This window comes from Harpia harpyja, chromosome 10 (genome assembly GCF_026419915.1).
Source record: "Harpia harpyja isolate bHarHar1 chromosome 10, bHarHar1 primary haplotype, whole genome shotgun sequence".
Taxonomy (NCBI): domain Eukaryota; kingdom Metazoa; phylum Chordata; class Aves; order Accipitriformes; family Accipitridae; genus Harpia; species Harpia harpyja.
In genome coordinates, this window is record NC_068949.1 from 35,904,085 (window position 1) to 35,927,157 (window position 23,073).

The 23,073-nt window shown below is 36.9% G+C and overlaps 1 protein-coding gene across 3 annotated transcripts in view; it reads right to left on the reverse strand.

Annotated features, from left to right (window-relative positions):
- Nucleotides 1–942: 942 nt before the first annotated feature.
- GPAM (glycerol-3-phosphate acyltransferase, mitochondrial) overlaps nucleotides 943–23,073 on the reverse strand; it is a 39,174-nt gene continuing 17,043 nt past the window's right edge. For 2 of the 3 annotated variants that reach the window (XM_052798937.1, XM_052798936.1), the window contains exons 6-21: nucleotides 21,769–21,918; nucleotides 20,719–20,815; nucleotides 19,616–19,752; nucleotides 18,400–18,499; nucleotides 17,465–17,677; nucleotides 16,957–17,070; nucleotides 14,903–14,988; nucleotides 13,829–13,944; nucleotides 13,033–13,103; nucleotides 11,644–11,908; nucleotides 10,968–11,110; nucleotides 9,303–9,380; nucleotides 6,609–6,749; nucleotides 5,658–5,847; nucleotides 5,490–5,548; nucleotides 943–4,283 (exon numbers count right to left, since the gene is read on the reverse strand). In XM_052798937.1, the coding sequence (XP_052654897.1) occupies nucleotides 4,167–4,283; nucleotides 5,490–5,548; nucleotides 5,658–5,847; nucleotides 6,609–6,749; nucleotides 9,303–9,380; nucleotides 10,968–11,110; nucleotides 11,644–11,908; nucleotides 13,033–13,103; nucleotides 13,829–13,944; nucleotides 14,903–14,988; nucleotides 16,957–17,070; nucleotides 17,465–17,677; nucleotides 18,400–18,499; nucleotides 19,616–19,752; nucleotides 20,719–20,815; nucleotides 21,769–21,918 (2,077 nt within the window). In that variant the 3' untranslated portion in view covers nucleotides 943–4,166. The remainder of the gene's footprint in view (nucleotides 4,284–5,489; nucleotides 5,549–5,657; nucleotides 5,848–6,608; nucleotides 6,750–9,302; nucleotides 9,381–10,967; nucleotides 11,111–11,643; nucleotides 11,909–13,032; nucleotides 13,104–13,828; nucleotides 13,945–14,902; nucleotides 14,989–16,956; nucleotides 17,071–17,464; nucleotides 17,678–18,399; nucleotides 18,500–19,615; nucleotides 19,753–20,718; nucleotides 20,816–21,768; nucleotides 21,919–23,073) is intronic. The other variant, XM_052798935.1, reaches the window with a different exon arrangement.

A 23,073-nucleotide genomic window follows, 5' to 3' on the forward strand; every position in this document is an offset into this window, starting at 1 on the left:
ATGTTTCAAGCAGCAATTCAGATCAATGTGGAACTTACCTTGAAAATACAGGGCTGCTGAAAACTCGGTGTACCATAAGAGAGAACAAAGCAGAGAGCTCAAATCAAGCGATCCTTCTAAGTAAGCCTGACAAACTTTTATTACAAGAAAACTGAATTAAACAAAAACCGGAGATAAGTGCTTTATCTGACATTTGGGATTTTAAAAGACTGAGAAATAGGAAGACATTTACAGAAAGAATAACATGTAAGGTCATCACCAATAAGAATTGGGTTTTATTCAAGCTATTGACAATAATTGAATTTTAGTTTCCTGCCTCAGCCTAGAGTTGTCAATTAATCGAGCCTTGCTTGCATGTGAACATTGCTAGAGGCCTCTTAAAGAATCAGTTGATTACAACTTTTTTTTTTTTCTGAAGAGTGAAACAGCATCCCTCCTTCTCAATTTAAGTAATGATCATCTATGCAGGTTTTATTATATTAAAGCCCCACTGCAATTGATTCACATTTGCCAGATGCTGTCAGAATTGCTGACAGGTGCTTATTGCACTCCAGGTCAGCTTGAAATCGCCACGAGAAGGGACAGTCTGCAGCATCAGAGCAGTCCTAGACTCCTGAATGACCCTCGCTCCCCCATAAGGCGAGAGGAACTTTAAAAGAGGAAGCCACGTACAAAAGCCTTGTGGGGATCGGGAAATGGAGAAGCAAAATGGCACCTCCGCTTCACAACAAAACAGTGACTCAGGAGTCAGGATGTCACCTCAATCTGCTTTTTAAATGGTTCTGCTCCAATACATACACTGCTGGAGACACACCTGCAATGAAAGCTTTTCGTGGTTTAATTTCAGAAGCTACCTGGAATGGGACAAAATTATTGAATGAATTATCTTAGCAGGTTATTTAAAAAAAACAAACACAAAAAACACTAGAAGAACTTGTTAAATGTCATATTAGCAAACAGTTTAATTTATTAAAATGACTCCAGTACACCTCTGTGCTTCTACAACAGACACAGCATTACACGCAACAGGTAAAACGTAGTAACATTCTCAAGGAAGCAGTATCAGGCTCATTAGCACAGAAACACAAGAGCAACAGTATCTTACATCACCTCCCAGCTCAACCTTCTTCTACATGGTGATTCTGATACTTCTCTGTGGAGCAGGCAGTCACTTGAATGCAAGTATGTGCATATGCTTCCTAATCAAAGATAGGTGAATAAAGCCCTATACTGTCAAAGAGAAGGCAGGTATGCCTCCCATGTCAGTGTAAGTAGAAAGTAAATGTATTAACAAGTTTACAATCCCTGGGAGCCTGGGTAGCTGTGGCGGCACGGGAATTGGAATTCTACGTTTTCATCACTCTAAAAATGTGAGATCTACAGGATGCATATGGAAAGATTAAGCTTCTCATATCATGAAAGATCCTGGCCCAAAAAGACTTGCACACCTGAGTAATATGCTCGTAGGAATGACGAGACTCGTGTAAGTCTTTGTAAGAGGAGAGTCTTAAAATACATTAGTGGTAATTCAGGGCCAGTCCTTTCTTCTTTACTGGTTAACTTTACCAGAATTAATTCAACCTGGCATTCTATCAGCAAAGGAAACATGAGAGATTAATAAAATCAGAAGACACTGAAGGTATAAATACAGTGCAAAAGTGTTGGGTTTAGTTTTTGACTGTTACAGCCTGATAATTTCATATTCTGTGCTTTATTTTCAGGGAAAAGCATAGTTGTTGTGTGTCATAATATACACACTTGCATATATATGTATACATACACACTTGCTGCAGAATGCAAAGGCTTCCAGTGGCATATGATTCATAGTACTGACCTCTCACATGCAGGTTTTTTTCATACAAAAACAAACCAGTTTTAGAGGTGCCCCCTCCCTGTGCATGCTAAATGTATTCATTAATGTGTATTCACATGCATTATTACCCTACCCACTCACTGATTTATATTAACCAGATTTTTTTTTTTTTTTTAAATGTCAGCCATAAATTATCTTAGGTGCAACACCTAGCCAGAACACTCCAGTGACCACAGTACTCCTGGGTTTTATGGTAACTAATATGTCAGTTGGCAGAACATTCTTAATAAAATGACTCAAGTTTTGTTTGCTTCATATTGCTTCATTTTCAAAAATCTTTTTTATCTACAATCTTTGCTGTTAGTACACTTCAGATTTACTGAAATGCAGTAAACTACGAGAGCTTGTTATTCAGAGGCACCTAGTCTTTTTCTGACATTAAATGGAAGCCATCAGCAACAACTGTTGTATGGAGCATTCATCAGGTTAATGAACAGTGCATATTAGCTAGTATGAGATGAAACTGTTTTCTAAATAGCTAGTAGACTTCACAAAACAAATTATGCGTGATGTGGTCACTATCCTGCTGAGAGAGCAGAAGGACACAAGAACAAAAGCGACTCTATGGTCAGTTTCTATCCGTATTAATGTAGCTTTGGTTCAGAAATTCTTTAAGTGTTGTAGAGCACCTGGTTTAGTGACAAAACACATGCGTCTCACAGTGCTAACAGTATAATGCTAATAAACTATAAACTGCAGGTTTCAAATATTAATAGCATTTAATAAAAAAATTTACAGAAATATTCTTGTTGACAGATGTGCAGTACAAATGCAAGCTCCTTGGCCACAAACTCAAATTGTGTGCATCAGTTTTGTGCTGGCGTAACAGTGCAAGTGCTGAGATTCAAGTATGCTTTTCCGTATTTATGTTAAGCAACAGAGGTTACATGATGAAGGTTGGGGGATTTTCTACTCACAAGGCCAGGACGTGAAAATCAAGCGAAACATTGCAGTAATTGAAATGTTTGATTTCCCTCATACAGAAGGCAATCTAAATGAGGAAAAACACATTTCACAAGCAAACCAGCTTCACATACCACCAAGTTATTGCTTCAGCTAGATCAGCTGTACTAAAATACAGGACTATAGGTTGCAATCTAATCTCCACTTGCATGAAGAGAAGATGAAATCTACAGTGCAAGTCCTCCATGCAAAAGTATCAAATTGCAAGACCAGAGTCCTGTTTCATAGGACAGAATTTATTAATAATTCAGTTTTGCCTACAAATTTACTTTTTTTTGGTCAGTTAAATCAGAGTCAAAAGTACATTGTTTATGATATTTCCGTGTTTCTAGAGGTTACTGCCAATTTAGATCTGCTCAGCAACAGAATACAATATGAACACTTGTTTCCAAAGAATTGCAAAAGTTATTGCTGAAATTTTTAGGGCCAAAATTAAAAATTATTTCACCAAATCAAGTCTTTACCCCACTAAAAAAAAAAATAAAATCTGACATTTTATTAATTAAAAACAAAACAATAGTTTTTTTTCAATTAAATAATAATCTAAGATTTTACAAGATACTCACATTCAGGCAACTGTCTCCTGACTTTCATCTGGCTGAATGACAGATGCCATAATAAAAACAAGAACGCTACTCTCACATTCTTCATGACAGCAGTGATTAGTGCAACTTACCACTGCACTACACAGCTCTAATAGTGCAAGGTGTGTCTGCTGACAACATTTTTCACAACCATCTGCTACATGACCATTATTCTCAGATGTCTGTAACTGTTATTAGAATTTTGGCATTTATGTTAACGTTTATGAAAAACTATGGCTTTATCCATGAAATATATATCCTGCCTAAGCAAAATTTTTAAACCATTTATTTAAAACAAAAAAACTGAATTGGAATGAAAGTTACTTGTTTATGCCAAAAGCTGTGTTGCCACTAAACTCAAGATCTCAGGGTTAGCTACAGATCACCAATATGTGTATTTGTGCATCTGTTACAGTCTTTAAAACTTTATTTAAAATGTAACACTGATAAAACTTCACTCTTCATTTTAAATCTAATTCTAATCATTTATCTTATTTTTTGCAACATGTTTAATTACTTGTATCCAAAGTGTCATCTGAGTACCGCTGTATTACAACAGGATTGGGACTGTAAGAAACCCATAAATGCATACATAAGAAGGCACTTGTCTTCCAGTAGTTCAAGTCAGAGAAGGCCTTACCTAGACAGTGGCACCTTACACTTGGTAGGATTAGCAAATGTCCCCAGGCTTTGACACAGTCTCAAAACCTGTCTTCATGCCCCTGAACAAAGGTGCTATATGTGGTCTATAATATCATGAAGCTCATGATGAATTCCAGTAGTTTTTGCCTGTTGCGCTGAGGTAGGAACGTAGTGCTTAGTTCCAGAATGGTGTCTCTTCTTTGTTTTGTCTGATTGAAAACCTAAAGCACAGCATGAATATATGTAAGTATCACCATGTTAAAAGAATCTCCTTTCTTTCGTGATTAAAATTTTATGGTCTATACTAAATTTGCCCTCATTTACAAGACTTTTTTTTTTTTTCCTTTCTTGAAGACTCAGATGGCAATGTCTTTAGATATTATTAGAATTCACTGAATGTTGAAGCCCTTCAAGTGGTACAAAAGAAGAGAAACTGAGAAGTAAGCATAGTGTATGATAAACAGCCAGCTCCTAACACCAAGGGATAAAACACGCACTCAAAAAGCATCTGAACTGAAAGTGTAAGGACTTTGAAAACAAGAATTCAGATGCTATGCTCCAAGTAGGTGCTCAGCAGATGCTATCTAGTTCTACTTTTCCAACAGCAGAATAAACTAGAATTAAAATGATGGATTTGATATGTGCTTTCTTCACAGCTCTTACAGTCTACAGGAAGATACCTTTACTATAGGGTTTACTATAGACTAACTACTGTTAGTTTATTTCATACATCAGAATTTAAAGACAAAGACTTCAAAACCCTTATCTAGTAATACTTTGCATAAATGCTGATGCTTTCAAAATTATAATGCTAAAATCCATCTGGCATTCAGGAAGCCACGTCATTCTGATGAAAGAAAAACTCTTCATTTGCAAAATCTAGATAGGTGATTTAAAATTCAAAATGCTAGTGGTAAAGTGCAAAACTGATCCTTTATTTTAAGGAAAACCTGTATCCTCATGGTGGACACAGGAGGTCTATTAGGATGGTTCTCCTGGAGCATCAATCACTGCCAAGCCAAAATTCAGTAACTAATACTTTTGGAAGATTTAAGTAGTCCTTCAAAATTAAATTTAGCTGTTACTAAGCGCAGAGCATGCTCTCAGCCTTCCAACATTGTCACTGATGTCCAATAAGGGCCTGTAGTAGAGCAGTGGAACTTCATTTGCTGTGAATAAAAATGTCTAGTTACCTAGTACTCATCTAGGTTTTCTCAGGGGCAAGAAGCAGTACCCTGTTCTGCAATGTATGCTCTTTTCCTACAGCCCAGAGCCTTAAGGAAAGCAATATGCTTAAAACCCACAATATATTTGCACAGATACATTCACAGATTTTAAACTGACACCAAACAGGTTCCATGAATTGTCAAAATTGTGCTCATGATTAAAATGAAACTTAACAGTCTCCAGCTTTGATCACCACTTACCCCAATTTCCTTAAAGACTTTCACTGCATTTTTCACATGACTGTAGGTAGCGCTCTCAGCTGCAAGAAAGAAAACCCAGAGATAAACAAACTGCAATTGAATTTGGACTACCTTGTGCTAGGAAGAACAGAATTAATCAAAACCAGTTCCAAAACCAGTTTAACATACCATATACAGCAACATTCTTCTCCGTCCTGCTTATTAAGTGCCTGTGTAACTTTTGAAGGTATTCAGACTCTGAAACAGGACCACTAAAATTGTGCACGAAGATGACAGCAGAGCTGTATGCCTCCAGTAAAGGTCCCAATAACCTCTGCAGGAACGTGATGTACTGCTGATGCTCTTGAGACTGGCTCACCTAAGAAAGGGCAACAAGACCTTAAGTGACAGAGACGAGTGGAAACAGTAAATGACCTGCAATAAAGTACACAGCAAAACAGCAGCCGAAATAATTCTTATTACAAAAAGGAATACAGGGCCACAACACAGCACATTATGAAAGCATAGCAAAAAAGCAGTTTACCATGAGCGACAAAACAGGCACTGCACATCACAGATCAGTGCTACTTTTTTCTCCTCCAGGGTATCAATTAATTTTATCTTAGGAAAATATTTAAGACATCATACTGTTCTGCAGCCAACAGAAGGGTTGCCATACATTCACAGAGACGGACATGTTTCCAAGTGTTAACAAGATATCCTAAAGAGTATTTGTGTCAGCTCTGTGAGAAAACTGGTAATATGTCTAAAATCAACATAATCAATCTGTGAAGTAAAATTTAGGCTGAAAATAAATACCAGCCGGATGTGCCCCTTTTAGAGTGCTTTCTGTCAGTAAAGAATAAAACATTTAAACATTAAGATACTCGAGCCTTTATTAGTTTTCATGACACTAAACATTGCCCTTCCACCTCCCTATAAGATTATTTGATGTTTCTTCAGCTGTTTTCCTCATGGGAAGGACAGAAAGATGTTTTACTGACTGTAGCAAAATACAACAGACTAACACTGTGAACCACCAGAAAAAAAAAAAAATTATCATTACCCCTCCCAAACTAGTGAAGTAGTTTGTATCTCTCACAACAGGCTTCAATATTATTAGCCTTAGGTTAATATTACCTTCAGGTAGCAATCTCTCTGCTCTTCTCCAAAATCACTGTCTTCATCTTCCTCATCACTTCTCCAAGATAATGGCTCAGGGAGTTTTTTATCCCACTGCTGTTCTGTAAGACTGGGGCTAACATCCTCCTGATCATCCTGCTTAAATTTGAAAGACAAGGTGGTAAATAGGTAAAAACCCAAATCCACGTAAACAATGGATTTATTTTATAATCTCATCTGACTTAATCAGTCCATTCATTAACCAATATTCAATGAAAGCAGGTGAGACCCAATTAAAAACAGGGTTGAGACAAGCAGAGAGAAGAGACATTTGGTGAAAAAGACTGTTTTTCTTTAGTTTGCCTGTTGCATAAAAGTGGAAATCTCTGAATCTTCCTACCAGAGGCCATGCAGTAGCAGTTGCCAAGAAAGTGTTTTCAGCTGTGTTAGGATAGAAAGTTGAGATGCTATCTGGATGTGGATATTGCTAACCTCCATGATACTGTTGCCTTAAAGACAGAGTAGTAAACTCAGTGTTATTACATTACAATAGCTAAAGTCTCAATTAATGCAGAATGCCACAAGTAGCTATTTGGAAGCTGTAACTTACTGCCTCTAATGATGCTATTCTTGCATTTGTCCCCACATGAGATATTGATCAGAATAGAATGAGCCAGTTTTAATCACAAAGGCCCCAAATTGTTTAAACCTTGATTACATTGATGAAGATATGTCAGAAGTTCAGGTGTACAGTAACTGAGGTGCAGGAGAAATACTCCACCTGACCGACCAATGTTTGATGCAACATTCAATTTCAACAATGCATCTTCAGAAATTAGTTTTAGAGATAATAAACACACATTCGAAAGAATAAGTGAAGCCTTAGTGTCAGTCATTCGCCATTATTTGTTTTGCTCAAAGTAGTAGAACAGAAAGATTTTTCAAAGGTCACCAGTGCTAAGTCACTGAGGAAAGACCCTCATACATTTATTCCATTTAGTAATGGGAATCAGGGAAGATTAAAACCAAATGGGTAACAGACACCTTGTAGAAGTGATTACTGTCATAATATTCATGACAAAGAAAAAGGCCTCTGCAGCAAATGAAGAATGACATCCTTCCAATCTTACACTCTGATTAAATGTTTTATTTTGAATGAAGCAAAGGTCACAAAATAAGTTTAAAAAAATACCAAAAAGAGATCACTATGTGTTAGGAATATTTCTTAGCTTTTGAAGTAGACACTAGAATCACAGGAAAAGAATTTAAAAAAAAGCATGGGTCAATCAAGCTCAATTTAATGGGAAATTTATCAATGTGTTAATGTCAGCAGTAAACTGAAATAATTAGAAGGGACAGAAGCTAGCTACCTTTCTTAGAGAACAGGTTGTAAAAACCCCACAAACATTTCCAACCTGTCCGAAGTCATGAAACCACCACTGCTTACAGTGTTTGCACTGATTATGCGAATTCTTAACGTGCTAAAAGTAGTAAGCAGGTACAGAGGTCTTCTAAGTTTAAGAAATTTACTGACACAATATATCTCCTTTTTAAGCATTCAAATGTTGCACTTTTGTTGCACAAATATTTAAATACTGCCTAATAACTATCTATATCCCAGCTATAAACAGCAAAGTACCAGACTCAGCAGCCAGAACTTACAGAAGAACCCTCAAGGCAGGTTTCATCCTTGAGTAGACAGAAGTGCTTATCTACTGCTGTCCACACCTATTTTCCTCACCTGTCCCCAGGCATGGAACATACAGGTTTCCTCCTAATCCTCTGATTAGCATTCGTTTTGGGATTTATCTAATAATGATTACAATCTAATGCACGACAACATGTCTGTCTGTAGTTTAGATAAAAAGCAAGCAGTAGTACCTCCAAAGGAGGAGAGTGTTTAATATCCAGGTATATCAAGTAAATAGTTACCTATGGTTACATATATTAAAAATGGAGGACGTATCAAAAGGTGAAGCATTAGAGTGAAGCAGTGGCCATTAACAAATACCCCAGAAGCAGCTCTAGCCTCCTTTGAAACTGGAATGGTGCAAGAAGCAAGCAGCCGAATAGGTAACTCCTTTTCCATGTGCTCTTTAAATTTTGTTTCTTGCTCCTGGGCACCCGGGTTTGTTTACTGTGCACAAAAAAAGTTTGGGAAGCAAAGGTATGCTGAGTCATCTGCCCCCTGGTCCTCAGGTTTTCTTTACACTGTATGTCTCTGGTGGATTGCACCACACAGCGACTCCAGTACATCCCTGAAACCGCAAATTATGCTAGCAGAGGAGGTTTACAATAATTTTGAGATCGATGCAAAGGAATCAAAGAATGACAAAAGATCTGGACTACTGACTCCTGTAGAATAGAAAGTAAACACTCATGTAGTTACGCTACAATTTGAAAGGGCTCCAATAATAAAATAAATCCCAATTTTACAAGTCAGTATAAAATATGTGTCTTCTTTAGTAGGTTTAATGGTATAATGAAATTACACACAGAGTCATTCCTAGCATCACAGGATGACTACACCAAAATGTCTGACGCTTATAAATGTAGGAATGAAGTAGTATCAGTCCTGGACTCGTTAAGTTGTTACAAGCTTTCAGTAACAGCATATATTTAGAACAAGACTCACAACTAAGAAGCATAAACTACCTATGGCTAAAGTCAAGTACAAGAAACAAAGCTCATTTAGTATCTCTATCACCTTACCTCAGCCACCAGAAGAATGCCATATTGTATCAGCCTTTCCACAGATTCATGGCAAACTTGATATATCACCTGGCAAGGCTGCACAACATAAAAGAAATGCACTGAAAAAAATCACATCCATTACAGCAACACCAGTTCCCTGTTCAGTAAGAATATTTCAGATACAGCAGTATTATTCCTTTTAAGCAAGTTATTAAACTTTTACCAGCATAATCCCAATGCACCACTCTCATGTTTATCCTGGCAGACAGGCAGACATTAAAAAATTACAGTGAAATAGGATATTTAAAATTTGTCCAGTTTTTTTTGAAGAAATGCATTACTACACTGATAGAAAACCACATTAAATATTCTTGCCTTTTAATCGCCTCTAACCAAATTTTAGTTTGTTAACAATTCTGGAATAAAATCATCATAAAACTAAAAACATTGAGACTCATACCAGTGATTTATTTGGAATTTAAAGGAAGGTACACTTTTAAGAAATTCCCTTATGTGTTTTGAAACTCTGAATAAAAACCCAATCTCTTTTACATTGTTCATAATCACGTAGGAAATATTTTCAAAGTTAAAAAAAAAAATCAATTATTAACTCTGAAAGCAGAAGGCTAAGATTGCTAAAGAACCCCACCATATGAGCTACATTACTGGCCAGACAAAAATACTAAATTTGGGTCATGCTTCATTTAAAAAGGCATGAGTCAGAAATATGTGTACAAATTTAAGAACTAATTCAAGGATCTCAGAATTCTAAGTAACTTCTACACATAAGAAAAAAGAAAATATCTAGCACTTAAAATTGCAAGTATACAGAGTGTCTGAAAACTGAGATAACATCAGCTGTCTTCAATGTTTTGTAACAAAACAAAAACCAAAGTCAGGCCATGTTTAAAATTGCCACTAAGTACTAGGTGTGGCACGCTGTGACTATTGCATTTCTATGTAAATTAAGAATATCTTTAGAATCTGGAGCCTTAGTTCCCAGCATAATTTCAATCATCTATGCAAACTCATATGAGTTGGGTACTCTCAAAGACTTGTATTTGTTTAAGTAAAAAAATATTTAAATAGTTCGGGCAGAATGCAGATATAGTTGTGATGGTCCAATGACATAAGCGACACAAAATCTGTTAGAAGGCATTAAGAAGCCCAACCTCAAGTTGTGGGAAACTGACAGAGACAGAGTGAGCAGCTTTTCTTTCTCAGGAAAGGCCTAATGCCAGCAGAGCAGAAATGCTGCAGGCTCACCCCAGCATCACCCACTTTAGCACTTCCAGGAGCAGCAGGCATGTACTCAGTATGTATCCCTGAAATTGGATCAACTGATTTTGTTACACCTTGCCAAGGAAATAAGGTAGTGACAGGAGTTTGGCAAGTTAATTCATGTGTTATCTTAGGCCAGACATCTTTTGGATGAACTGTTCTCATGGAACTACTGTCGTTCAAATGTTCAGACATTTCCTTGAAGCAAATGGGAGGAACACTATCTTCCTTTTTCAAATTATATTGAACCTCTTGACACCCGTTACCATCAGACTATACATACGGTGAACGTATCAAAACTGTGACACATGAAGAAAGCATCAATTAATTTCAAAGTAACATATGCAGTTACAAGCAGGCCAAAATTTAAAATGTGGACAACTAATGCAATTACTTACTTACCAAAGATACAGTAAATTCATTAGAAAGCAAGTAACACAAGCTGGCAGCTTTTCGGACCAGGTGTTCTTGACTAATCAAACTGGGAGAAGCACCACTGGTACCATTTCTGTACCTCCTACTCTGAACCGCATGAAGACTGCAGGCTAGAGCAGAAATGAACATAAGCAAAGTTTATTTTTCCAAAAAGCTTTATAGCAAAGCAAACTTTAAACTTCAGTTTTGTCTATTTCTAGGCCTAAAAGCAGTCAAACATTACACATGCAATTGAAGAATAAAGACAGAATTCACCACTATTTTATTTGTGTCCAATTAATGTCAGATCAAAACAAAATCTCATTAAAGTATTGAAACAAAATCTCATTAAAATATTGCTGATCAAAATACAGGTTTTGCCATGTTGGCTCAAAATTCTCATAGTGCCTTCCCAATGGCAGTGACCAATACACAAATACTTCCAAGAAAGATAAAGGACAATGAGAAAAATGGGTGGAAACATTCCACGAAAACCCCTGAGTTCACTTTAAAGTTGTTTTTGTTAGGGTAAACATGGGCTGAAGCAAGGAGGGGAGATATAAATAGAAGTAAATTACATGAAAAACTGATGAGGTTTTTTGTGCAGATACTTTGACTTCATTGGTTACAAGAAAGTCTTTCCTTGGTAAACCCCAAAACATACCAATGATGGCCTCTTTAATGAATACATGAAGTACTCCATTGCTGTAGAAGTTGAGTTCAAAGACAGCAGGTATTGTTGTGCTGGGAGTGATGAAGAACTCATTGTTTCGGCTAGTGTTTGTGATATTTACACAGTTCCCCAACAAGTGGATGGCATGCATGACAACATCATCTGAGTTTCCTGAAAATCCCAAGTCAAAGTCACGGGCTAAGACCTCCTCCTTCATGGAAAAGAAATCTTCTACCAACCTGGAAAGATCAGTTCCCTAGAAATAGAGAGAGAATCACACTGTGAAACAATATTTCTGCACAGCAGTTTATCTGTAAACCACATAACCATGTATATAGCAAACACATAAACAATACACTAATTGTCAATAATCTAAAGCACAACAGTCATATTAGAAAAAACTTATTTTTATGGAGATTTTGCTGAAATAGTCCACAGGTTTTGACTTACATGCAATTATATTTTAAAGCCATGCAGCTATTTGGGAATGGAAGTTTTTTGTTTGCTCCTTGGTTTATTTCACAACCTGTAGAGACCTGAGCTGTTCTTCAAGAACACGTTAGAGATATCGTATTTTGATTACCTATGCTATAAAATGAACAATCAATTATCTGGGAATATTGTAATTAACAGAACTCTTCACGTGGCTGGGGACATGAGGAAAAGCTTTTCCTCAAGCACTTTCCTTCCTTGTTTTTTGTCTAGATGGCTTCAGATCACATTGTAAAACGCTTCTTTGATCCCACTATTGTAGGAAATTGGAAAGACTGGACTGACAGGAATGGTGATACTGTCCTTGACAAGCAGGATTACATATCTGACCAATATTTTTCAATTTGTTGTTGATTTACGTGCAATAAAAGCTTCAGATTAGAGGGAGAAGGAATTTCAGAAAAAAATGCAAAACACATTTGTAGGAGAAAAAAAAATTCTTCCAAGCCCCACGCTCAAGACTTCAGTTAAACATAAGTATCATTCTGCCATCATGATATAATTCTAGTACTGAGGAACAGCAAAACTAATTTGAAAATTAACAGAAGAATTTCTAGCATATTCAATGGTGAATGTGTTTTGAGATCTAAAACCCAATCTTAATACAATTAACCAAAACCATGTATTCTTTAAAAAAAGCGTAACTACACTTTGAATTACAAAAATCTGTTTCCACATGAGTATTTATTATCATCCCATCAATAATGGCTTATCTTCAAGCATCTATTACTAACTAAAATATTAGTACTCAGACTACCTAAAATGCATTTAAATTAAAGTGCATCTTTCTTCTTTTGTAAGTAGCATGCAACAGTAAAATGCATGCTATTTTTTTTAATTAAAAGGCCAAAGCAATGTTTGGCTATTTGAGCAGCATGGAAGCCTTACCTGCCTGTGTCTGTACAGCAGCAAGCAAGCAACGATATGGGTTGACATCACAGCACAGGACTTGTTAGCAGCTAGAAGTAAACAAGATAAACGTGTTAAGCACCTGAGAAGTTCAGAACATCATTACAAGTGAAAGAGTACCCATTATTTAAAAAAAAAAAAAAAAAGTGATACTGGCACAGAACTGTACCTTCCGAATTAAATACAAAGTGTATTATGTCTACATAGTAACAATATTAATCAAATTAAAGTAACTTGAACTAAGAAGGCTGAGTAAAGCTTAAATGTTTACTAAGCTAAGTACCATTTGTATGCATCTTTCATACCACAAATCACAGAAATCACAGATCTACTGACTGAAGCATACACCACATAACCTATAAAACCTGGCAACACTGGTCCATGCAGCTGGATGAGTTCATGTGAGTATGACCTTAAATAATGCCATTAAGACACTGCAATAACTTCTTACATGAAGTGATAAGAAATCAGTGTATCAATATGACAAACACTTCAGAGTACAGCAAATTCAGTATACTAGTCCAAAAAGTTAACAAATACAAAAGTTAACAAAACAGAATAAAAAGCTTGTACTTAATCAGAAAGAAGAGTTTATAAAACTTTGAAGAGGAGGGAGAGAGGCAAAGGATGGAGAATTGTCAAGACAGCATTTGAAGTCATGAAATGATCACCTGAATGGAGGGAATTGGGAAGCATGACATTACCAAAAGAGCAAGGTAGTTCATGCAATCAGCAAAACAAAACAGGTAGCTGACAGTGATACTGTAACACTTACTGAACAAAATATGCTCAGCCAAGTTGGCTATCAGCTCTCTTCTGAAGGGTTCACTGGTGATATCCCTGGAGTTGGGCAGTGAGGCCTCTGTACCTTCATCCACAGTATCATTAGGTCTGAATACAGAATAAAAATTCACACATTTAGATTTTGATCAAACTGTAAAATAACCCAGACTGAACTACAGCACAAAAAACCACTATGCAGTCTGGTAAAGGCACAAAAATGTTATGCATAACAAGCTCCACAAAAATTCTAGTATCTACCAACTCTTCCAGATTATTTCTTCACACTAAACAACAATCCAAGATAAGACTACCAAAAGAAAAATTGCAACCTTGTCCTGTAGCTATTCGTGCCTTTGCCATTACATCATCTGCACCCCACAGCTCTTCTCCTTCAATGAATATGGACAACAGTAGATTAAGCAAACCTGCCTAAAAGCCAGCTTCCAGCCCAACCTCTCTACAAACTAGAAATGGTCTTTTGAATGGACCTACAACTTTCTAAAGATAAATTACTGACTTTGTCTCTACTAGGAGCACACAGGTTTGTACAAGTCCAGCAAAGACCTCAACTACAATGTGTATCTGTGTAACAAATGCGGATCTAGCCCTTGAGCACAGTTTTGCAGTTCTGAGTGACAGTCACCTCCCTGAGCAAGAGGTACTCACTCCCAAGTCCTATTTGCTTTGGAATTGTACCAAAACCCACCTGAAATGTTTGTGAGGTTTAAAAACAAATCCTGCATTTTTAATTGTGTTATTTTTTCCCCCTAAGTTATTCCATAAAATTTAAAATTAAACCAAGAGAAGTCACTAAAATTTAAAAAAGAAAAACAAAGCCTCCTCGAGCTTCTTTAAATAGAGCTCCCCAGAAAGAATGTAACTCTCATAATAAATTGCACAGTTACAATTGTCTAAGTTTTTAGTTTTTCTATACATAATTAGATTACCCTTGGAGAGTTCAAGTACTACTTGGAATGTAACGCAGAAGACTAAAAAGACAAACAAACAAACAAACCAACCAACCCCAACCTGTCCTCCCTCTCCCCAGCACCCAAAAAATCTCTACCTCGACGGAAGTATAGCTGGTAGCAAAGCTTGTTCCAAAGAAAGAGGAGCAGGCACAGGTTTTTGGCTTTGGCTGTTTACATATTCCTGTTAAGAGAAGACTTGTTATTTTTTGTACTTTTTCCACCTAACACTATTATTATACGAAAAAGGCAATTATTCAAAAATGCAACTGTGATTAAAAATAGCTCACACTAAAAGAGCAGTAATAAGGTCACAGAAGTTTTCAACCGTTTATTCGCTTTTGATGTTATTTTATGAAAAGGCAGACTTTCCACAGCAAGGAATCCGTACTTCATGAAATACATTGCAACAAAAACAATAGATAACCCCTGACAGCACCCTGCTGGGAACAACTCCTTTGAGACTACCTTCTCCATGATTAAATTAATGAGAACTGCCTTCATTAACATGAGTGAAAGTAAAGTCTAATACCCATTCAGAACCAACATCGAGACTGTAATTATTGCTTGCTGCTGCTTTCCTCAAACACCAGGATAGGGAACTTCTCCACAGGTAAACACCAGTTGCAAGACCCCTCACAGTGCCACAAACTAAAGCACCCAGGAAGCAGGCAGGGTACTGCATGCTTGGTGTTCTTGAATCCCAAATTTCTCAAAAGCCAAAACACCTCTCCTTACAGGTTAGCATTTACATTATTCTGTTTTCAGGACACTGTGTTCTTTCAGTTTCTATACAGACTGATGTGGGAAACTAAAGAGCCACTTAACCTGCTGGTCAGGAAAACAGTTCCCTCCCAGGAAAGCTGCTTAAAAGACTTTCACAGCCAGCTCACTCTCCTCTGCTTCTAAGCCTGTGCTCACAGAACTGCAGATGCCCAAAATTAACCCCCAAAGCTCATCTCCTTTAAAAAACCCTGCAGTGACATAACTACATCAATTTAAAAATACAGTTACACTTCTGCAAATCTTGGTTAAGGCATACTTAAACAATTTGTCATTTATTACCTTTCTGGAGTACAAAAATGAATACACATACAAATGAGACCTGACAGAGGTTGCTAGGAAGGTATAGAGTGATTAGCATTTCACTAGATTAAGAGGGCAGATAACCTTCTTTTCCTTATACTGATCCAAGAACAACTGTTAACTCCCTACCAAGAATAGCCCACGCCTTCTCCTTTGGAAGTGAATTAATATCTTTCCCTACTACGCTAATTACAATGCGGTACAGACGGTCACAGTAATTTCATGCTGCGGTAATTGAACCCTCCAAAGCTCTCCAACCTACTGCTTTTCTGAGAGAAGTAGGGCAGAAGGAAGAACACCTAATTAATTTGAATAATGTTCCAGTAGTTAATCTTATTAAAGTCACACTAAAAAATAAGGTATACTGTAGCATAACACAGATTAGTGAAATGCAGATAAGTATAGTACTAGCAGATTCTGCAAAGAGATCAGAGAAAATTTAAAAAGTGAAGGCAGATACTACTGCACCACCCCATTCCCTGAGAAACTACACAACAGCATTTGGTGAACTACTGTTGGTAATAGTTGTAAACTAATAATGAACTGTGACTTTCAAAGACTATGCAGATTTTTATGATACATTATCCATGATGATTTTATAGCTACTAATTTGCTTAGCACTTTTAAAAATGCAGTGAGATAAATGCCCTTCCTCAACAATAGTGTAAGCCATTAAATTACTTAAACTGGAGAAGTGTATTCAGTTTCCTTCAACTCCAAATGTCTCTACAACATCAAGAATTACTACATGGTACAAGGATAACTTTAAAGATTGTTTGTTAACACAAAACAAACAAACCAAGAACCCCGGTAAGAATACTTACACCATTTCAAAACTAACATAACCCTTTATATCAACTCTGAGCCTATTTCAGCTTAACACAAATGTGTCCAAAGACTCATGCATTCAGCAAAACAGGGATACTTTTGTACTGCTGGAATCGACTTCAGCAAATAATGCTAGTGATGATAACCCACAAATAGAAAAATCAAAATAAATGTGTCCCACTATTGAAACACCAAAAATGTCAAACATTCAAAAGGATCTTCAAAATATCAAACTTACTTTTAAGGAAAACGGTTGTGCAAAATCTACCCTGACACATCCGTAATTCTTCCGCAGCATTCTGAAGACTCCTCTAGCTATACTCCAAAGACTTTCATTCTTCTTAGGCTTGCCCTGGAAAACATAGGTGGTTGGTTTGGGTTTTTTCCAATTTGCAATTAAAAGGTTATGTTTAAAATTAAAATGCATGCAAGAGCAGACAAAACAAGGCTGAATCTTTTGACACACCTTATAACTTCCAAGTAAATCTAGGGAACTATTGTTTTCCATAGAAATCCACTTGAACATATTATTTGTTATGTCATGAATTTGCATTTAGAAGTATGTCACCCATACCTCAGCGCTCCCTATCAGAGAGGTTTTGTGATTCATGGCTGTACGCTCTTCAGCACTAACACCAAGTACATGTGACAGAGGACTACTAGCACATTGTTTAACTATGTAACACATTTTCCTGCACATAAACAGAAAGTCCCCTAGGCAAAACAAGTTGTTCAATTGCTCTTACCAGCTGTTCACTGTTGTAGTGACCTTCAATTATGCGATCATAGGAGATTCCCACAGGTATAATTAGGACGTCAGGAGTTGCATTTGAGAAGAGAGCATCCACCACCACAGATAAAAGACCTGCTCTAGCTCCAGATGTCTTTCCACTTCGAGACCGTGTGCCTTCCAAGAATATTTCCAAAAACTGCTGCTGTCTCAACAATTCTTCTATGTGCTGAATACAAAAAGATTGGAGAAGAGGAAAAAATAAATATCTAATTATATCGGCAAATTCACATTTGAAATATATTGTCAGCAACCATTTCCTTTTAAAAACATCGGAAGATCATGAGTTGGTATGAATACTTGTGAAAAAAATAAAGGCAATAATTAATGCTTGACAGAAATCCAGACCAAACTGCAATTGAATTTGCATGAATACACAAGTAGTATAATGCCATTTGTTCAAGAACCACATCTCTAGCAACAGTTGATCTAGCCGATTTGCATACATCTCTCCTTCTGGTTCCTCAGTACATCCCATCTTCCAAGATGCAAAACCAGCTATTATACTGAATAGCACAAAGGATTACATCAACCCATCATAAACAGAGACTTCCGTTAAGTTAACAGAATCAGTGTAGATATGCTTCAGAACAAAAGAAATCAGAGAAACAAGGCTTAAGTTTAACATTATTTCAGAGGGTATTAATTCCACTTTCTTTAATAAGGATTACGCAAGGTGAAAATCTGCTCATCCTCAAAGGTGCTAGGCATTCAATTCTCTTTTATTCTACACATTCAAGACTTCATACAAAAATGTATCCTTTTTTTGCAGCACAAAACCTAAGACAAATTCAAAGCAGTAAAAAACATCCCCAGACAGATGGAACTCTCCTTTCCATTTGCCACCTGACTGAAACGCTACCTACAGAAACAAAGACAAGAAATACGTACCACATAGAGCAAAGCTCTGTAGAGGAAGTCCTTACGACCATCAGGACTCTGATCTAACTTTCGACGAATGAAAAATCCTCCTAGCTTGCGGATCAATGTGCTATGTAATAAAGAAGAATTGTACTCATTGACTTTAGTTTGCAGGAAACTACTACACGTCCAGTACGAAATTCCCAGCATGCAACAGGAACTGAAATTACTGAAATTCTCAAAGACTAAAATGTGTTACACTATTTGCACATGATGGGACCACACAAATATTACTCTATTTAACTTAAGAAACAGGCTTCTCTACACTGTCTTGCTTCTTTTCACTCCCTTGACAGACCACTTACCCTCTGCAGTGACTCTGACCAGGAGACTATTGTACATTGAGATGTTGGTGACCCACCTAACAGTTAACCTGAGCTGGCCCAAGTCTGTGCTGTGCTGCATGCACATACAGCATGGCCTTCATACCCATGTTGTACTGCACATACCCCTTGGCTGCAGGATCAGCTCAGCCAGCTAATTTTAACAGAGGAGCCTGCAGGCAGCTCCCACTTGGCACCAGCAATTACACCACCTGTGCGGCCTTGCCTTTATCTAACAGTGCAGTAAGAAGTTCTCATGAGAACATCCTTTCTGCTTGACAGAAGAAATGACGAATACAGTTGTTTTCGTGTAAGAAAATCCTATACTAGCTCAAACAATCAAAATGGGGTAACCCTTTCTGCAGACAGGGTCTGCACGGCATGCTGTGTATGGATCGGAGGCGCGCTGGATAAAAGACCTTAGGTTCTTCAGCCACTTCTTCAGAAATGTAATTTAAACAGACAGCAAATTGGAGTACTTTCCCACAAAGTATTATTCACTCAGTATTGTTGCTGCCCATTAGCCAGCTCATTAAACTTAAAGAAGAAGAGTTGTCCATTCACAACACTTTCTCACATACTCATCTTTCCTTAGTCACCTACCCACTTTGAGACTCCTAGAAGAAAGCAATATCCTTCCTTAGGTTAAGGAAGGATGTAACCCTACTTAGGTTATGACACAGAGTTTCTCAGAAGGATTTTGTTATGCTCTCTCTCTGAGCATGTAATAGGAACCAAAGAAGTTCTATATGACGGCCCATAAATACTCGGATTGTCTTACAATTGGACATAAGATATACTGCACAATAGGTCACCTGAAGAACCCCCACCTTAGCCTTTTTCAAATAAGACGACGTTATTACCTGAAGATGGGTATGTTGAGATTGTTCCCTGCAGCAATGTAGGGTGCTTTGATGTTATGGCAGAAGAGAATGAATGTAAGGAGCAGGTAGTCAATGTGGGATTTGTGAACAGGCAAGAAGATAAGAGGCAAATTCATCTACGGTGGGGAGAGTAGGAAAAAAGAGTTGGTAAGAAATGTGGAATATTACTCCTTTTCTAAAATCCATTATTGAGATTGCTAGCATCATATAATCAGAACTGATGGTAATTTCCAGTTACCATCATTCACTTTGTTTACTTCTGGTCTTCATTCATCTGTGACAACGAGAACATTTTAGTCAACTGTGCTTAATTTTCATGGACTGTAGTTTTTAGTTGTATGCATTAAATCAACAATGATTAATATTCCCAGTTTCTTCCGACTCACAGTATTGAGACAACAATCAAACAATTAAAGGGATGTGGCCAAATCATCAGTGTCACCAAAGAACTGCTATTTCTATTTAGATATCAGCAAGGATCTATGAATACTGGGGTTCCCAAACACTGTAATCAAAAGATAACAGAAAATATTAGGAACCTTTTTTGTTTGTTTCATTTATCTATCCATCTTTCTAAGGTAAAACTGCAAAAAGAATCAATTCCTTTGAGTGTAAAAAAAAAAAGGTAGAATTTAGGACTTATTTTGATCAATTTCAATAAATATCAAAGGACTGGGAACAGACTGCTGGTAAGGAACAGGAAAAGTTTATTTCTTAAAGACTTTTATTCCAAATTAAGGTAAGACTGAAAAATCCTAAATAGACCTATTAATTTATTACCAACTGCCTCAGCACAAAAAAAGAAATAATACTGGATGCAGGTTATCTGAGATAATCATTCAGCCTGACAGTTAAAATTTGATCCTGAACAAAGGTAAAACCAGAGTGCACATAGTATTTTAGGTTACACAACTCAGAGAGCATTACATTTAATTGAAACACTATTTCACAGATATGAGGCAGTTCTATCTACAATCTGATATCATAAAGACTTAGCAGAGCTCTCCTAAAAAGTGCTGTAAACATTAATAGAAACTACTTCAGAAATGTACCTTACTAGATTCTTTCCCACCCTCCCTTACCTCTGTTGCTGCTTTGACCATTTCTATTTGACCTCTGTGGATCTGAATATTCCAGAAAAAGCTGTTAAACAATTTCAATAACACCCAGCCAGTCAACCTGAAGGAAGAACAAACACAATTCAAAAAGCTTCATTCATTTCTGACTCCATTTTGTATTTCTTCTATATGAATAAAGGCAAAGCCATAAAATCTAATTACTTCATATTCAAACAAAATTACTATAAAATCCAATTGCTTAACAGGTTTTTGCCTATCAGCTAAGCCATGGTTAGTAACCACATTTCAGCTTCCTGCAGTTATGACACAAAACTTGTGTCAACCTCATTGAAAGCTGTTCAAAGGGCAGAGACCACTTTACATAGGGGGCAAGTTAATGGAGGTGCTATGATCAATTTATGATAATAACTAAGCTAGTTAGGTGACATGTTAGGTGACACCATGTATCTGGTCTTGTGGGAGAACTTAATACAGTTACAAAAAATATAGGCTTTGCATCACAAAAGTTGGTGAAGGGGACTAGGAACATGACAGAGACAAATTAATCCTTAGTAGCAAAGGTAGACATCACAGTAGAAGATTTTATCTCAGGTAAGATTTTATCTAAGGAAGATTTTATCTAAGGTACTTATAACTGCAGGTTATGATATTCAATGGGCCACTGCAAAAAAGATCTTTCATCACAGTCTAAGATGCTGCAGCTAGCTGCTCTCACCCACATCAGCCTGAAACAACAAGAGATACTAATATTGGTCTAAGCATTAGCACCAAAACTAGTTTCAGAAGGAAAAAAAAAAAGTGTGTATTTAATCTTATCCCTTATATCTTATCTTATCCCTTGAAAAGGCAGAGGGTTTCTGTTGCATCTGAAAATGAAGAATAACTACCATTTCATTAGTTAACATTAGGAAAGGGATTATTATGAATAATGCATTATTTTTTTAGAATAATTATTATTTATGAATAATGTGTTACAAGCTCTGCTGGTATAATACATAGAGAGCTTGGCCGTCCTTCTACCTGTTGACAATACTGACATGTCATTTTTCTTACCTGATTAAAGCAGGTGACACATTTGCTACCATTTCCTGGAGAATTTTCCTAGCTTTTTTCTTCACTTTGTTGATAGCTTTAGGATCCGTTTGAGCAAAACTACCTGGAGCACTTGGTTCAGAAGCTTCATCTACAATGGCCTTCTGGACTCTTAGCGTTAAAAAGTAAAACTTATGAGACAGTCCCACAACAGAAGAGTTCAAGACACAGACAATAACTGCTGGGAATGAGCTATATATTACTACAGGAGTAACTGGCAGGCATAAAAGAATATGCACACTAAAGTATTGTGTACTCCAAATGCATTAAATTTAGTTCAATAGTTTTCTAAGCTCTGATTAAATAGGTGGATGATGGATGAATGTGCTTAACATTGACCATATAAAATAGTACGTACGTAGATCAGAGGCACTGATATCAAGTGATTGCCGATTTTCAGAAATGGTTAATAAGGTTAAAAATACAGAAAGAATAGCTGAAATCTCCTCTATGTTAATATTTTCTTTTTCCTGCCATAGCAATTTCACTTACCTCACTAGACAGATTTATGCAGCCGCTATTTTGCACTTCTACAGTATCTTCCCCCTTGAATGCTCAGTTTTACTAAGTGTAACTAAATTTTATAAGGGCTATTTTCCCCATTTAAAACATACCTAAGAGAGATTAAGTGGTTTAACACACCATAACTGTGGCACAATGTGGTCTGCTTTACTTTTCAAAAGCAACACTATCATCTCCAGATGAGACTCGAACATTAAAAATTCAGGAAAGTTAGGAATGTTAATGTAGGCAGTGTGTGTCCTCTGACAAAAGCAGACTCAAGGAGTGGGCACGTGGTTGAATTTTTTTGTGTCCAGGGAAAACTGATACCTTAATAGCTAATCAGGGGCTCAATGTGCCATTGAAAATGTGGTATATGAAACGGAAAACAAGCTCCACAAAGTAAAGGGTGGGTATTTCATTCTATAGCCTCTTTCCAGTTTTGCCTCGCACTCTTGGTGTACACTCAGGTGTACACTCTGAAATGCTGCTTTCCTATTATTTCTGAAACACTGACAACTTCTGATGACTGCAGTAGGATTTCAGTGGTAGTGATTTACATGAATTAGACAAACAAACGTTTGAAGAGTTCCCATGTAGCAATTTATTTTTCTGTGCACTGTCTGCTGTCCACCCACTATGCATCATTCATCTGGAGATTTATAATTATTAATCTCCCGTCTTTTACTATTCAAACAGAAATTGCAAGCTACAGTCCTGAAAGGCTGTGCTGAAGATACTGTATCTTCTAATATTTTAAATAGT